This window comes from Chrysemys picta, chromosome 25 (assembly GCF_011386835.1).
Source record: "Chrysemys picta bellii isolate R12L10 chromosome 25, ASM1138683v2, whole genome shotgun sequence".
NCBI lineage: Eukaryota > Metazoa > Chordata > Testudines > Emydidae > Chrysemys > Chrysemys picta.
The window spans coordinates 15883873-15899521 of record NC_088815.1 but is presented as its reverse complement, the minus strand read 5'-3'; the positions used below and the strand labels follow the sequence as shown (position 1 = coordinate 15899521).

The 15649-nt window shown below is 60.9% G+C and overlaps 2 protein-coding genes across 3 annotated transcripts; both read left to right on the top strand.

The window, feature by feature from the left end:
• The first annotated feature begins 496 nt into the window (after positions 1 to 496).
• On the top strand, positions 497 to 9977 carry IFI30 (IFI30 lysosomal thiol reductase). Of its 2 annotated transcripts, XM_008171583.4 has the most exons (8): positions 497 to 831; positions 1925 to 2059; positions 5039 to 5221; positions 5462 to 5536; positions 6349 to 6444; positions 7036 to 7188; positions 8339 to 8407; positions 8766 to 9977. In XM_008171583.4, exons 2-8 carry the CDS (start codon positions 1937 to 1939, stop codon positions 8838 to 8840), a joined length of 774 nt encoding a protein of 257 aa, XP_008169805.2. In that variant the 5' UTR covers positions 497 to 831; positions 1925 to 1936; the 3' UTR covers positions 8841 to 9977. The 2 variants fall into 2 exon arrangements, with proteins under 2 accessions (XP_008169805.2, XP_042717941.2); XM_042862007.2 differs by lacking the exons at positions 497 to 831; positions 1925 to 2059 and having other exon boundaries at positions 4759 to 5221.
• Positions 9978 to 11500: 1523 nt separating this feature from the next.
• On the top strand, positions 11501 to 15626 carry MPV17L2 (MPV17 mitochondrial inner membrane protein like 2). The gene is made up of 6 exons (XM_005279010.5): positions 11501 to 11673; positions 12539 to 12783; positions 13700 to 13870; positions 14608 to 14684; positions 14762 to 14890; positions 15027 to 15626. The coding sequence occupies exons 2-6, from the start codon at positions 12597 to 12599 to the stop codon at positions 15054 to 15056; spliced, it is 594 nt and encodes a 197-aa protein (XP_005279067.1). The 5' UTR covers positions 11501 to 11673; positions 12539 to 12596; the 3' UTR covers positions 15057 to 15626.
• Positions 15627 to 15649: the final 23 nt, after the last annotated feature.

Genomic DNA, 15649 nt, shown 5'->3' with positions numbered 1-15649 from the left:
AGGGCTCCAGGTGCTTCTGGCAGGGAGACGCCTGCCCAGTTGTTTAGAAGGTGTCAGTTGCCGGGAAAAGACCCTCCCCTCAGAGTCCAGCCGTGCAGCTCCAGGCCTGCCCACAGGAGGCTGCAGTGCATGGGGTTACGTGGATCCAGGCCCCCGTGGCAGTGGAAAGCTCTTGTGCCCAGCCAGCTTGTGATGGGGTGGATGTCCCATAGCACCCAAGGGATTCAGGAGCACAAGTCCCACTGAAAGTCACTGAGTCTCATGCACATTAGGGCCTGGGTCTCTAACTGGGGGCTGCTGGGGCCCCAGGCTCTCCCTAGTGAGCAGGTGGAGATGTGGCCCCCAGGGAGACAAGCTTGTGACAATCCAACCCTCCTGACAGGGCAGGAAGTGGCCAGCTGTTGGGTTTTCCCTGGAAAAGGGAAGTGGGAAGTTCCTCAAATCTCATGAAAAATGCTGGCCGCAGTGACGTGCCATGGGAAGCGCCAGCACTTCTGGGGCTTGGTGTCCTCGGGCAGTGTTCAGGGGGCTGTTGGGTCAGCGTGAGGGTCACATGTAGAAGAGTCTCCCCATGACCATTGGGGACAGTAACTCGTGGCATTTTATCTATGGAACCGGCCGTACCACAGGGCGTGTCCGTGTCCACCGCAGCATAGACCTGCACCCAGGCTCGCCTGGCGCTTTCCACTCTGCCCTCAGCAACAGCTGCCTGCCTGGGGGCTGGACAAGTCGCACAGGGAGCCTACGGCCAGGGTGCCAACACAAGCTGTTCTGCCCCGGAAACATCCTGAACCGCTCGACTTCTCACCAGTTCAAAACTGCCTCTGCCAGGTAATGCCCGAGGCCCCTCGTTCCTAATGGAATTGGGGGGCCGAGCCTATGGCTGTGCAGACCCCTCTGCTGCCAGCCTGCCCCCAATATGCAGCATGGGGGGGCTGAGAGCCTCTGGGGCACGGATTCCATGAGCTGGGGGGGGGGGGGGCACCAGCTCTCTGCTTCTGCCTCCAAGGCTGCCTTGGCCCTGGGAACCTGCCTTGGCTCTGGGAGCACCGAGGAGGCCGAAAGGGATGGGGTTTGCCCAGGGGTGAGTTACAGGTAGATGCACCCGCCTGTGTAGACAAATCCCCCATTGAGCAGGCCCCAGCCCAGCCCAGGAGCCTCCTGGTCTCAGGACATTTGGACGTTAGGAACAAGTTCCTAACTGTCAGGGTGGTTAAACACTGGAATAAATTGCCCAGGGAGGTTGTGGAATCTCCATCTCCAGAGATATTTAAGAGTAGGTTAGATAAATGTCTATCAGGGATGGTCTAGACAGTATTTGGTCCTGCCATGCGGGCAGGGGACTGGACTCGATGACCTCTCGAGGTCCCTTCCACTCCTAGAATCTATGAATCAGAGCGCTCCAGGGGGACTGCTGCTAATTTCAACAGGCATAATGGGGGCCAGGCAGCTCCAGGCAATGCTGCCCTGGGACCGAGGGAGCCCCTCCCTGTCGGTCTCCACCACATCACTGTCCTGCCCTCCTGGGCCCTGCCAGCCTGCTGCCTTCACCTCCATCCCACTTCTGCCTCACCCGCTCGCCCTCGTCCTACACGTAGACTGAGCGCTCCTTTGGGGGGGTGTACAGCACCTAGCACCCTGACCCCTCCCCGGGGTTTTGAGGCGTTACCCCCATACAGCGAAAGGTGGGTGCAGGAGGTGGTCAGCGCACGGCTCGTTCTGTCCCCTGGACCCTGTCCCCCTCTCCGGTGCCCAGCTGGGGTTGTGGTTCCGGGTGTCAGCAGGAGCTGAGCGGGAAGGTGGGGCAGGTGCTGGAGGAGGAAGAACAGGCTGAGTTGGGCAGGCAGGCAGCTGAGGGCGGGACCAGAGAGCCTTGAAAGTCCCAGCTCCTTCCCCAGCTCTGCTCACTCTGGCTCCCCTCCAGGCTGATCGCACCATGAGCTGCTGGCTGCTGGCTGCCCTGGCCCTCTGGGCTGCGAGCGGTGGGGACTCCCTGCCAGCCTGTAACTACCCGCCCAGGCTCTTGTGCAGCTCCTGGAAGATTGCCGTGGCCTGCCAGGTAAGGGGGACGACTCAGGGCAGCTCCAAGCGGGGGCTGCGGTGCTGGCATCTCGCCCTGCTCTGTCCTGTGGGTTTGGCAGCAGCTGCCTCCTCCGCTCTTGGGAAAGAGGAGAACCTGCCCAGTCCTTTCACAGCAAGGCTGAGCCGAGCTTCCCCCTCAGTGACCCTGACCTCAGAGAAACCAGCTCCGAGCCCGGCGAATCGGGGCAGTACATGTACTCACTGATACGCCAACACGGCAAGTCCCTTCCCATCCCTTGTCCCCTCGCTTTCCCTGGGGCAAGGCTGGGAAAAGGGCAGCCAGTGCTGATTCCTTCCCCCCGGGGCTGGGCCTTGCAACCCGCTCAGCAGGGAAGAACTGGACCCAACCTGCCCCAAGCCCCTGGGCTCCTGTGCTGTGGATGTGTCCGTAAGAGGAGGTGGTACCTGGGTGCTGTGGGGAAGGGAGAAAGGTTTGCCTCCAGGGGCTAGCCCCCCCTGCAACCTGCAGCAGCAGCCCCGTGAGCTTCAGGATAGGGGCTAAGCAGGGAAAATAAGCACAAGGCTGAGACAAGCCCCTGCCCCCCAGCCTGAGTTCCTGCCTGCCCGGCTTAGAATGTGCCCATCACCCCCCGTCTAGGCGCCGGGATCCAAGCTCTTAACTGTCATCTCCTGTGCCTCGCTGGGAGCAGCGCTCCTCTTGGCGCCATGCAGATCGCGCTGTCCTGCACCCCCCACCCCGAACACATGGGTTGTACATGGGACCCAGCAGCTGCTGTGCCCAGCCTGTGTCCAGTTCCTGCTCTTTACCCAGCGGGAACATTTCACCCTGTGCTCCAGGGGTAGCCATGCCAGTGCTGCCCATGGTGGTGGCCCAGGCCTAACGGGGCATCCTGCTGGCAGGGCCTGGGGCATGAGCTCTTCGTGGTGCTGACCAGTGTTTCTTGCTTCTCAAAGGGGGGAGATCCTAGCTCCAGCTAACTCCCTGCACCTCCCCGTTCCTTAGTCACCCCCAGAGCCGAGCCCAGGCCTTCAGCACCGGCGGGAGCCTCGGGGAGGGGGGTAGCCCCTGCTCGGTGCTCCAGGGTACTCGGACCCTGCGCCTCACCTGGAGAGCTGCCCGTGGCCCCCTGGCGTGGGCGGGCCCAGCACTGACCCCCAGAGCCTGCAGGGCTGCGTGAGGTGGCTGGGCAGGGGGACCTGGCCCTGGTCCCTGGCTCAAGAGGGAGCGCTGGTCCATCTGCCATCCCCACGGGAGAGCTGCTGAAGCGCAGCTCCTGACCGCTGTCCCCACACCCTTGCCATGGCTCCCGCCTGCTCGGCCCTCACCCCATCCAGCTGTGTGGGGGCATTGGTGATACTTCTGCTTTTTCTGCCTCTCTGAGCAGCCATTAATAGCCTCCCGTTCCGGAGCGGGAGCGGGGCCTGACGCTGCACAACCACAGCCACTGCGTGGGCTTCAGGGTGCAGGGCTGAGAAACTGGCAGCCCAGACCCAGCGCTACTCCAACCTCTCAGCTTCAGTCCCTGAGCCCCGCAGGCCCGGCCTGGCGACGGGAGCCAGAGCCCCGGGGTCTGTCCCCATGAGCCCCGCAGGCCCGGCCTGACGACGGGGGCTAGAGCTTCGGGGTCTGTCCCCGTGAGCCCCGCAGGCCCGGCCTGGCGACGGGAGCCAGAGCCCCGGGGTCTGTCCCCGTGGACCCCGCAGGCCCGGCCTGGCGACAGGGGCCAGAGCCCCGGGGTCTGTCCCCGTGAGCCCCGCAGGCCCGGCCTGGCGACGGGAGCCAGAGCCCCGGGGTCTGTCCCCGTGAGCCCCGCAGGCCCGGCCTGGCGACGGGGGCTAGAGCCCCGGGGTCTGTCCCCATGAGCCCCGCAGGCCCGGCCTGGCGACGGGGGCCAGAGCCCCGGGGTCTGTCCCCGTGAGCCCCGCAGGCCCGGCCTGGCGACGGGGGCTAGAGCCCCGGGGTCTGTCTCCGTGAGCCCCGCAGGCCCAGCCTGGCGACGGGAGCTAGAGCCCCGGGGTCTGTCCCCATGAGCCCCGCAGGCCCGGCCTGGCGACGGGAGCCAGAGCCCCGGGGTCTGTCTCCGTGAGCCCTGCAGGCCCGGCCTGGCAACGGGAGCCAGGCTGTGCCGTGTGTTGCTCACAGGCTTGTCTACTTGTGTTGCTCCCAAGTTGCTGGGTTGGATTCGGCCCATTGAACAGAGGCTGGAACTGGGCCTGATGGAACATTGAAGCAGGAGAGAGTCCAGGGCCCCGAATGTGCTCCCGAACCCAGAAGGAAAAGAGCCCTCGAGTGCTCTGGACCTGGATGTCTCCCCCACCCCCCAATCCCTCTGTGGGGTGTGGATTCGCTTCGCTAAGCAGAGCTGCACATTTGAACCAAGTGGATTGAGGAAATCCCCTTGGAAAGCCCCAGTGGCTGCTTGGTGTGTCAGGGTCTGCTGCAGCTCCCCAGAAAGCCCCACTGAAAGCCCCGGCGTCCTGTTTCACTTCCCTTCTGGCCCGGCTCCTGGGGAAGGCTGGCAGGTCTCCCTGCTCTGTTCCCTCAAATACAAACAAGCTGGGCTGGAGGCCAGAGCCCAGGCAGAGCAAAGTCCTGCGGCAGGGACCCTCCCTGTGTCTGTCGGCACCAGAACATTTGGTTGCTATTTAAACAGTAACGTGACTCCAGGTGGCACCCCCCGTCCCGTCCGTCCAGCGCCTCTGGGGCAGGTACTTTGTCCCCAGGTCCCTCGCCGGCCGGTCCATACACGGGTTAAGCCCAGCAGCTGCTGCAGCACTATGGGGCCTCCCAGCAGGGCCAGGGTTATCCTCCGCGTGCCCCAGGAGGCTCATGACCCCCTTGTGCACGTTGAGTTTGTCTGTGACAGAGCCGGAACCAGAGCTGGGGGCTGCTCTTTGGGGCAGGGCCAGCCCTGAGGCGGCACAGCTGGGCCTGGTTCTGTCTGTCCCAACCCTGCTGCTCATCCCCCCTCCCCGTATCTTTCCCTGCCCGCAGGTGGAGAAGCTATGCCCCAAATTCTACCACCACCCCCAGGCAGCCAACCCTGTGTCACTGAGCTTGTATTACGAGAGCCTGTGCCCGGCCTGCCGCAACTTCCTGGTCACCCAGCTCTTCCCCACCTGGGTGATGCTCAGTGACATCATGGACATCACACTGGTGCCGTATGGAAATGCCCAGGTAAGCGCCAGCACCTCTGGCTGCAGGGGGTGGGGGGGTGGGGGTGGGAAAGGGACCTGCACCCCAGTTTGAGCCAAGGGCAGGGACTGCAGCACTCTTCTGTCCTCATAGGCTGGTCTTCCCTCCCCCACAGCCCTGATCCTGGCCGGGTGTGTGGGGCACACGCTGTGGGGCAAGGGGGAAGAGTATGGGGGGGGAGGGGTAGTGTTCTCTTAGGCTCTGACTCAGTTTCCCTTGCAGGAGAAGAACGTCAGCGGGAAGTGGCAGTTCGAATGTCAGCATGGTGAACTGGAGTGCAAGGGGAACATGATCGAGGTGGGGCTGGTCCCAGGCGCAGCATTAGGATAGGGGAGGGGGGGATGCTGCCTGTGGAATGTGCAGGATAGTGGGGTGAAAGGAGACAGTGGCTCCTGGTTAGGTGATGGGACACCCCACCCCCGTGTCACTGAGCCAGGGACAACTTGGACTCAGCTGTGCTTGGGGTGGGGGAGGAAGGGGGCAGGGCTCCCTCGTCTCTGGCCCCGAGGTGGGGCCCACGGTGAGATCTGCCTGGGCTCTGCTACGGGACTAGCCTGGGGTGGAAATAGGCCCTGTCCCCTGTGTGGCCTCAGCATAGTCACCATGTGACACGAGCTGCTGAATTTCACGTCCTCCCTGGCCCAAGGGAAGGAGCAAGGAGGCCCCTTGCTCCGTAGAGCAGAGTCCAGGAACCACTCGGGCAGCTGTGCTGGCATTGGGAGCCGGGCACCCAGGCGTGATCCATGGGGAGGGTGCGTGTCAGCCAGGACATCTCGGGGTGAACGTCAGAGAGCAGCAGCACCTTCCTTAGGGCCTTCCACAGATAGCGGATTGGGGGGGGGGGTGCCCCTCACCTGCCCCATTATGGGCCTCTCAGCCTAGTCCTGCCTTGGGGAAAGGACTCTGTAGGACTTTCCCAGTTGACCGTGAAGTGTGGGGCTCCCCCTGCAGCCAGTCCCCTTGTCGTAGGAGGAGAAGCTGGTCATGCTGGGCTCTGCTGGCTGGAGAACCCCAGGGGCACAGCCTCTCTGGGCTCCTCAGGCAGGGCTCCTGGGTGCATTCCCGCTGGGCTCAGGGCACTAACACTGTGGCTTGCCCTGCTCTTCCAGACCTGCCTGATGTACCAGCTGAAGGACCTCGATCACTCTTTCCCTGTGATCTTCTGCATGGAATCGGCGGGCTCTGTGGTCGAGAATCTTGAAGCAGTACGTTGGCAGCGCTGGGCGGGCCCAGAGCTATAAAACTCCGTGGGTTCAAGTCCTGGGGGGGGGGGGGGGGAGGGAAACCTCTTCAGCCAGCTGGTCTCTGCACCCACCCCACAGTAACGCCCCTTCCACTTGCCCCTTGTTCCCCTGCCCAGGTCCGATCAAGTGTCTTGACCCAGCGCCTGGAAGGGCTGGCATTTCCTGCCAGTCTGTGTCTGGTGGGACATGCGGCTGTAGCCATTGGCAACTTAGTGACAAGGCCACGTCCATTTCTAGCCATGCCTCAGCCATCCCACGTGGCCTATGAGGACGCTTTCCCTGCTATGCTGCCACCGGCACCTGCCCTCACCCCGCAGCGCCCAGGTGGCAGGTGAACTGGGACGTGTTCTGGAGACTCTAGCATTATGCAGGGGAGTGGGGGGGGGGTCGCCCCTGGAACTGGCTGAGTCCCAGGGCTCCTTCTGCTTCCAGCCTGCACTGTGGGTGAATGAGTTCAGAACAGATAAGAGCCCCTGGCCTCAGCCTTCCTGTGCGGTGGGGGATTGGGCAACCAGCTCTCTGCACTGGTCCTGACACGTCCTCCCCTCTCAGTGCCTGCAGGTCTATGCCCCAACTGTCCAGGTGGCTGAGATCAAGTCATGCGTGACAGGAGATCTGGGGAACAAGCTGATGCATCACAATGCTCAACTGACCGATGCCCTCAACCCACCCCATAACTACGTGCCATGGATCCTCGTCAATGGGGTAGGAGACATGGTGCCTCGTGGCCTTCCTGATGAAATGCTGGCGGGGCCCATGGGCATTTCCACACGAGGAATCAGGGGGCAGCAACCAGAGCCAGAAGTTCAGTGCAGAGTCCATGTGCTGCAGATAATAGACGTACATGGGAAGCAGGGGCTAGAACCTAGGACCTTCAGCTCCCAAACCCAGGCCTACTGCCCTTGAGAACTCTGATCATAGCCAGAGGGCCAGTCTCCTGCAGGCCCACACAGAGCCATGTGGTACAGCATCCCAAAGCACATGCCTGTTCATGCTAAGAAGCACCTGGTATCTAGCTGGGGTAGGTGACTTGAGTGCAATGCATTGTGGGAGTTGGGAGGGAATAAACTGCTCTGAGAAGCACCCGCAGAACATGACTTTGAGGTTAAAGTTGTGGCCGAGTCTTTGAGGAAATGCTTTATCTTAGCAGCCAGGCCCTGCCGCTGCCTCCTGCATGAGCCTCGTGCCCTTGGTTCCCCTGCAGTGAAGACAAAGGGGCAGGAAATGTCCACTTGCTCTGTGGTGAATCTGTTCATGAAATCGAACCAGAGGGGCTGGCTCCAGCCAGGTGCGGTGTGAGCTCCCTGCAGGCAGTTCTGCTGTGTCCCCTTGAGCCTGTCCTGCTTGAGGTGTGGCACTGCCCTGCCTCGCACCACAAACCATCACCCCCACCTGGGCCAAGTCTGATGCTGCCGTCGTACCCGCTTGGCCCAGGTGTGACCAATGTCCCCTATGGGCAAGGGGATTTCACACTGGCTTTCCCTGGCGGGCTGCATGTTCTGTACCCGGGCCAGAGCCCCCAAGAGGCTGCGCTGTGCTCAGACACAAGCCCTGGTTTTGTGCTGACAAGAAACACACCCATTCTGCAGCTGCTCAAAGAAACAGGGCCCCAGGTGAATGCTGAGGGCACCAGGCAGGCAGCGACTGACGCAGCCCGTAGCGCCATCCGATCTCACTCCATCTCGTCCTGTGCGGCGGGAGCGGAGCTGTCGCTTGTGTTCCAGGCAGCAGCCCTAGCCAGAGACTCCTGGAGGAATTACCGAGCCCCTGCCTGCTTTCTCCGGCCAGCGGCTGAGCCTGGGCACGGGCTTGTCCAGCCGCTGACACAGATTTGTCCTCTCTCTCTCCTGCTCAGAAACACACGGACGCTCTCCAGGCGCGAGCCCAGAGTGCTCTGTTCAGGATGGTTTGTGAGCTGTACACGGTGAGTGGACCCTGGTAATGCAGCTGGTCACAGCGCCCTGCTCCCTGGGCTCTGGGCAGCGAGCGGCAGTAGCACCTCAGCCAGCTCTTGCCCGCTAGCCAGATTCGGGGACGCCCCTCTGCTGGTGAAACTGCTGGGCTAGCTGTTGGCCTGCCTGCCTCCCTGGCTGGGTGCCCACTGGGGCTACAGGCCAGGGGCTGCTGGGAGCCTCCACGGCTGGAGGTGAGGGGAGCAAGGCAGGGGCAGGAGCCGAGGCTGTTAGTGCTCCAGCGGTTCGGCGCTGCAGCCGTTTCCTCTCGACGCCCCTCCCTGCGTCTGGAATGTCGTGGGGGTCCCTGACCGAGCTCTGTCTTTACAGGGTGAAAAGCCAGATGCCTGCAAAGACGAGGGGCTGAGTCCCAGTGCTTCTGAAGACCGAATCTCTCTGAATTAACCCCCAGCCTAGGGCTGCTCCCTGCACCCCAGCGCCTGGCCTTGCAGTTGGGGTGACCAGACAGCCAGAGGCAGCAGGGGATCTATTTTTGCCTGGTATGATGATGTCAGCTGTGGGCTCATGCCCAGTAAACTCTGCTGCAGGTGGGGGCAGTTCAGGGTGGGAGCGGGGGGGTTGATGGGAGAAAAGGCACAGGATGGTTTGAATTTGGACATGGGAATTCGAAGGATCTCTTCACGCAGGGTGTCAGCACCAGGAGCGGGGCTGGGGAGAGCCCAGCCTTGTAAGCAGGGAGAGCAGCAGCAGAAGCCCTGCAGAGGGCAGGAAGCAGCAACAGCGGGAGAGCTGGATAATCTTAAAAGAGCACATGCTGCTGCTGGAGCGAGGCATCCGGTCCCCCTGACTCCAGCAGGCAGCCTGGCTGAGCAGCCTGGCAGCAGGGCCTGGAAGGGCTTCCAGACATCTAGGCCAGTGTGTAAGTGTGTCGAATACACAGCCTTGGAAGCGCAGGAGCAACTGTCCACATCAGGGAACTCCATGACCCACTCAGCCCTTCCCTCTGGCCTCTCCAGATCTCGGTAGAGATTAAAGAAGGGAGGGCACATTTCCACTCGCTCTCCCTGGAGCTGCCCCAGCCCTGGGATGGAACCTGCACCTCAACCAGCAGAAATTCCAAATCAGGACTGGGACCCCACACCTGCCCTGCGTTGCCCCAACCTTGGGCACCAGCATGACTGGCTGCCGATCTTGCCTTATGCTCTGCAGCTTGTAGGGTGCTGTGACCAGCGGGGGACAAAGCTTAAGCGCAGCAAATCTTGGGGGACACGCTACATTTGCTTTGCTGATTTGGTGACTGACTCCTGACCCTTTGCCCATACTGATGCCTTATGTGAACTAGCTCCACCGGCCCCCCAAACACTGACATCTCCATGGCTTCAGCCCACTGGCCTCTCCAGGAAATGGGCCTGTGTCACTAGGCCCCATCCGCCTTTCACACAAACAGACTAGTGCCTTGCCCTCCCCAGCCTGCTGCACATTCCCTTCTAATTGCTCTAATTGTACTGATGTCACAAATGCAGATTCTTGGGACTCAGGATAGGAATGCCCTTCCTGCAAATGAATCTATTGAGTAACTTCCTGGCCTAGTTCTCTCTCATTTTGGGTCTCTCGTGCGTCTAGCCCTGAGCCCAGGGCGGGGGGTGGGAGGAGGGGTGATGGGTAAGGCGGGTGGGGGGGACGTTGGTGCCATGTCTACACAGGGGCAATGTAACAAAAGATTTCCCTCCTGTGCAGCTGCTCTCACTTCACCCTCAGGCTGGGGACACACCTTGCTCATGGTTATCACAAAGATGGGCATTAGCTTTTAGCTAAAGAGGGGCTCTTGGAAGCTCCCCCTGGGGAGACGCTCTTCTCTGTGGCATGGCCAAACAGTGCTGTAGTATAGTAAGCCTGGACCAAGGGGAGGCAGAGACCCAGCTCTGGGGGCCAGATGCTTCGCTGAGCCTTGGGGAACTACCACAGGACTGAGCTCAGGAAATGCTCAGTGTCTTTAAGTGCTGTCACGAGTTCCCTGTGGTTTTACGGCAGTAGCTTTGCATTTGCCTAACCCCTGATGTGGTAGCTGCTGAGCCCAGGTGACTGGAAGCAGGGGCCCACGGCCTTCTACCCGGCTTTTCACAAGGTCTTGCAAACTGAGGTTAAGCTGCTGACCAGGCCTAGGCCCTTGCACAGCTTAGTGTGGGAGCCCCTTGGAGGGTCACCAGGAGAGAGAGGATGTCCTTCACCTCATGAAGGGGATCCAAGTGTACCCCTTGGGCTGCTTGCTTCCCCATCCACGGCCATAGGAAGGGAAGTGAGGCGTGGGCGACTCCCGAGAGGGGGTGGGAGGACAGACTATGGGGTGTCTGAGAGGAGAAGGCACCGGGCGACCCAGGAAATGGTTACAAGAGGGGAACCCAAATGGCACAGCCTGGAAGGAAAAGCTGAACCCGTCTCGGTGACTCCAAAGCACCCCCTGAGCTGCGGGGGCAGAGGGGGGTGTGTGTGTGTGTGTGTGTGTGCATGGGAAGAAGCGCAGGCTCCTGTCGGTGATGCCCTGTGCCCGCCCAGGGCAGGGCGAAGCCGGCTCCCGAGCAGGGGGCCTGGTTTGCACCCGACCAGCTGCACAGACAGGGCCGTGAGCCATGGGCACCAGAACCCTCAACGTCTGCTGCCCGGGCTCCGCGCCCCGCTGTGCTGGGGGCCCCTGGGCACCCCGGTCTGAACGCAGCCCTTCGGTGGGGGGGTAGGCGAGGAGGGGGCAGAGCAGGGGACCTGAAGCTGGGCAGCGGCGGAGGGGGGGGGGGGGCACAGAGCCCACTTGTACCGCCCGGCCCGTGCCCCAGGCCCAGCCTGACCCCGGCCCGCTCTCGTCCCCGTGCTCGGCGCTGCCCAGCAGGACGGGCCGGGGAGCGGGGTGAGGCCGGCGGAGGGTGACACAGACGGGAAATGGCGGCCCGCGCGAGAAGCCGTTGGGGGAGCAGGCACGCGGCACCCGCACCAGGAACAATTCCCCAAGTAGCTACCATGGCCGCCGCCTGCACAGGGCACTTCCGCCTCGGTAGCTGTCATGGCCGCCGCCTGCACAGGGCACTTCCGCCTCGGTAGCTGTCATGGCTCCATTTCCCCGGAAGCTGAAGGCGCACTTCCGTCACGTGACTCAGACCGGGGCCGGCCGGCTCCCACTCATGTGTCCGGAGGCGGAAGTGCGCGGGGAGCACCGGGGCCGGGCAGCGGCGAGGGGCTGAACGGAGCCGACCCAGGAGCCGGGACCATCCGGGCTCAGGGGGCAAAGGTCAGGCCGGGGTGGGGCCGCGCGGCTGTGCTGGGTCGGGTGACAGCTGCGGCCCCGGGGCTTTGCGCGAGACCTCCCCTCCATCTCCCCCCCCCCGCCCCGCACAGCGGCCCTTTGCCCCGCGACCCCCCCTCCATCTCCCTCCCCCCCCCCGCCCCGCAGAGCGGCCCTTTGCCCCGCGACCCCCCTCGCCCCCCCTCCGGCCAGGCTGCACTTCGCACCTGTTGTTGCTGGAGACATTTCATACACTGGGTGGCACTTGTGGGGGGGAGGGGCACGGGACGCGCTGTGGGGGGGGGGGGTATGGGGCTGTGGGGGGGCACGTGACACTTGTGGGGGGAGGGGCACGGGACGCGCTGTGGGGGGAGGGGCTCGGGACACGTGGGGGCAGGGAGCCATGGGGCTGTGGGGGGAGGGGCACGGGACGCGCTGTGGGGCGGGTATGGGGCTGTGGGGGGGCACGTGACACTTGTGGGGGGAGGGGCTCGGGACACGTGGGGGAGGGGGGCCATGGGGCTGTGGGGGGAGGGGCTCGGGACACGTGGGGGCAGGGAGCCATGGGGCTGTGGCGGCAGCATCCTCCCCGTGGAGGGGGAGAAGCAAACCTCGGGCTGAAGGGGGGGTTCCCTAGGGCGTGTGTGGCCCTGCAGGCTGGTGCTGTGGGCTAGGTGTGGGGCTGTGGGCCCGGCCAGTCATGGAAGCCCCCCCCTCCCCCCGGGATATGTCTGGAGCTTGGCGCAGGGAGTGGCTGGTGTGTGGGGAGCACAGCTGGGGCTGAGCGGGTCGGCGCTCAGTGCAGCAGGAGCAGCTTGGTGCAGTGCCAGTGGTGCCCCCAGCCTGCACGGGTTGTTTCTGTTTGGCTCAGGCAGGGATGGTGCTTGGATGAACAACCTGGCCGATGTGGATTCGTTGTTGAGCAAAGGATGCTTGCCCGCGGCAGACAGATATTTGTTGGCTTCTCGGGCTACTGGAAGCCTTTTTTCAGAGGCCGGTTCCTTCTAGTTACAAACACTGTGAGCTGTGGGGCTCTCCTGGCGACTGGCGACACCCTCCAGCAGACATGGGAAATGAGGAAGGACCCGGAGCGGAAGCGGGAGCTGGGCCGCACAGGTGTGTCCGCTGTGTGCTTGTTTGACAGCCAGCTGTTGTAATGCAGGAGGGGTGGGCACATCCCATTCACAGAGCTCCAGTGTCTCCCCCTGCCTCCGAAAAGGACCCACCCACTGGCTGCCTCTGACCCGTTTAAATGGAATGAGGGGCATCTTCATGCCTGGCTCTGCCCCGCCCGTGATTTCTGCTGTTTGGCCTGTATTGCCAACAGCGTTGGGTAGGCGTAGGGGGTTGGAAACAGCACGTAGGGTCGACTCTGTTCTTTATTATGTGTATTGTGGTAGTGAAGAGGCTCCACGCTGCTGGGTAAAGCCGCATACACATAGCAAGCGAGAACGTCTGCTCTGAAGAGGTCACAACCAGACAGAAAAGGAAGATGGGCACTGAGGCCCAGGGAGGATGAGGTGGGTTCCCCAGCGTCGCTCAGAAGTCAGTGGTAGATCTGGGGATCATAAAAACAACAAGGAGTCTGGTGGCACCTTAAAGACTAACAGATTTATTTGGGCATAAGCTTTCGTGAGTAAAAACCTCACTTCTTCGGATGCATAGCAGCATCTGGGGATCATACGCAGCTCTCCCCGGTCAGCCATCCTTCTGTGCGTGAACCGTGGAAGCTGTGTCTGTCTGCCATCTGCTGGGGACCATCTTCCCAGCAATGTCCAACCCTTGGGGAATTGCTGCTGTTTTAACCATTCTGCTTTTAGGGCCATTTTTGCAGGGAGTCAAATATTCAGAATATTCTAGACTGAAATCTGCCATCGTCTCCGCACCTGTGCACGTATCTGTGTCCTTGTCTGAGGCAGGGCCCATGCGCCTTTTGTAAAGGGACAGATATGCTTACAGAGCTGTGTCAATAATGCATGATGACATTGTGCTGGGCCTTTGCATTTATTAATAAGGTGGCATTTTGTTGCAGCTCGGATGTTTGCTATTGGCTGCAGCATGGGCCCGTTAATGCATTACTGGTATCTCTGGTTAGACAGAGCATTTCCTGCAAGTGGATTAAAAGGAATTAAAATTGTCCTGAAGAAAGTCTTCATCGACCAGATCGTAGCATCTCCGGCCTTGGGAATCTGGTATTTTCTGGGTAAAACGTTTAATATTGCTTTCTCATGTAAATGTTACTAATAGACTGTTCAAAGGTGTGCTCTCTCCAACACTCATAAGAACATAAGACCGGCCATACGGGGTCAGACCAAAGGTCCATCCAGCCCAGGGTCCGGTCTGCCGACAGTGGCCAATGCCAACACTCGTCAGTCAGGGAGCATTGAGACCCTTCTGCACCAAGCAGGCCTGTGATTGGATGTGGGAGGGCAGGCCTGCTCCTTACCCGAGGTTATTTCCCTGCCTTGGCTGGGCAGTGGGAGGTTTCGTGTCCTCCCCCAGGGCATGGGTGCAGTGCCCAGGCTCTGTTCCAACATGTGCATTAAGCGGCTGCACGTGCAATGACTCAGAGAGCTAGCGCTCCTGTTTTCCCTTTAGCTGGGGCGTGGCGGGGTTGTACTGCCCCATGGAGATGACAGGGAGAACAGAGCCCTTGGGAGGCATGTTCTGTCCTGATAAACACAGAGAACTCACAGCGAGCACAGGTTAGTGGCTGCCATGCTAAATGAAAGCACAGCCAATGCCTTTTCTCCCTGCCTTACTAAGCTCCCCACATAGCTGGGAACACCTGAGCCAGCAAAGTCCCTGGCCTGCTGAGACTAAAGATCACACTTGCTGGCTCCCTGAATTACTGGAGGGGGCAGGATCAAAGGCCTGCTAGTAAAGCAGGAGGCCAGGCTCGCTCGCTCGCTCACCTGCAGCCAATTGTGCCTTGTACAGGGATGGGGTCGCTGGAGGGGCAGACGCTGGAGGAAAGCTGGGAGGAGCTCAGAGAGAAGTTCTGGGAATTTTACAAGGTAAGGCTGCCCCGAATCCCTGATAGCTACTGCCCCCTCCCTTCTCGCCTTTCTTAATACTTGATTCTCTTTCCCAGGCAGACTGGTGCGTCTGGCCAGCAGCTCAGATGATTAACTTCCTGTTCCTTCCTCCCAAGTATCGGGTGATTTATGTGAATGTGGTGACCTTGGGCTGGGACACATACCTTGCCTACCTCAAACACAGGGTCAGTATTACCCAGACAGGCCATTGCAGGCTGCTGTAAGCGCCCCAGCCACTAACCCCTTGCACCGGAGCCTTTGCTGCTCCAAGAAACCTTTAACGAATCAGGGTTTAGTCAGTTTCTTCTCTTGCGTCCGTAGCACAAGCAGCCGCTCGGTGCCGAAGCTTAGCTGAAGAGCAGCATTCAGCATCACCACACTGGGGTGAAAACTGGGGGCTGACAAGCTGTTTGCAAGGACTGCTGCTCTGTGTCCATCTGTTCCTGTGAGATGCCAATCAAGTGCAAATTCCAGATTCGTTCCTGGGGGAGGGAGCTGGCTCCCATGCAGACCAGAAAAAATAGCCTGATCAAGTGAACAAAATGCTTCCTGGAGACAAATCACTGCCGTCGTCCTGTGGCTGACCTATCCAGATGGGTGTGGAAGAGAAACATGAGGGGGGGTCTCTCTCTCTGAGTTGGCATTTAACTTGCTAGCCGCAAACCCAATGACTTTTTAAAATGAAGAATCATGTGTCAACAGGCTGCGTAACAGGACTGAGTTTCTTATTCCTCCACTGACTTCTGGGGAAGCGGGGCAGGTGCTCCATGTTACTGTTTGCCACCAAGTGAGCCAAGATCCTTAAAATAATCCCATGACTTGGAACCAACTTAATTCATTCTCACTGTGTCTGAAAACTGTATTTTGCTAGAAACGGTGATGTGCCAAAATGTCACTTAAAAAAAAATTATGAGACCTTAATGATGTAGCTTGTCTTGTGAAAC

Excerpts from the sequence above, each read along its gene's own strand:
- IFI30 (XM_042862007.2), top strand. The coding sequence starts at position 4,874 with ATGACCCCCTTGTGCACGTTGAGTTTGTCTGTGACAGAGCCGGAACCA. Across the intron at positions 5,537-6,348 it reads GCAAGGGGAACATGATCGAG|ACCTGCCTGATGTACCAGCT; the intron begins GTGGGGCTGGTC and ends CTGCTCTTCCAG. Across the intron at positions 6,445-7,035 it reads TGGTCGAGAATCTTGAAGCA|TGCCTGCAGGTCTATGCCCC; the intron begins GTACGTTGGCAG and ends CTCCCCTCTCAG.
- MPV17L2 (XM_005279010.5), top strand. The coding sequence starts at position 12,597 with ATGCTTGCCCGCGGCAGACAGATATTTGTTGGCTTCTCGGGCTACTGG. Across the intron at positions 12,784-13,699 it reads GCGGGAGCTGGGCCGCACAG|CTCGGATGTTTGCTATTGGC; the intron begins GTGTGTCCGCTG and ends ATTTTGTTGCAG. Across the intron at positions 13,871-14,607 it reads GGGAATCTGGTATTTTCTGG|GGATGGGGTCGCTGGAGGGG; the intron begins GTAAAACGTTTA and ends TGCCTTGTACAG.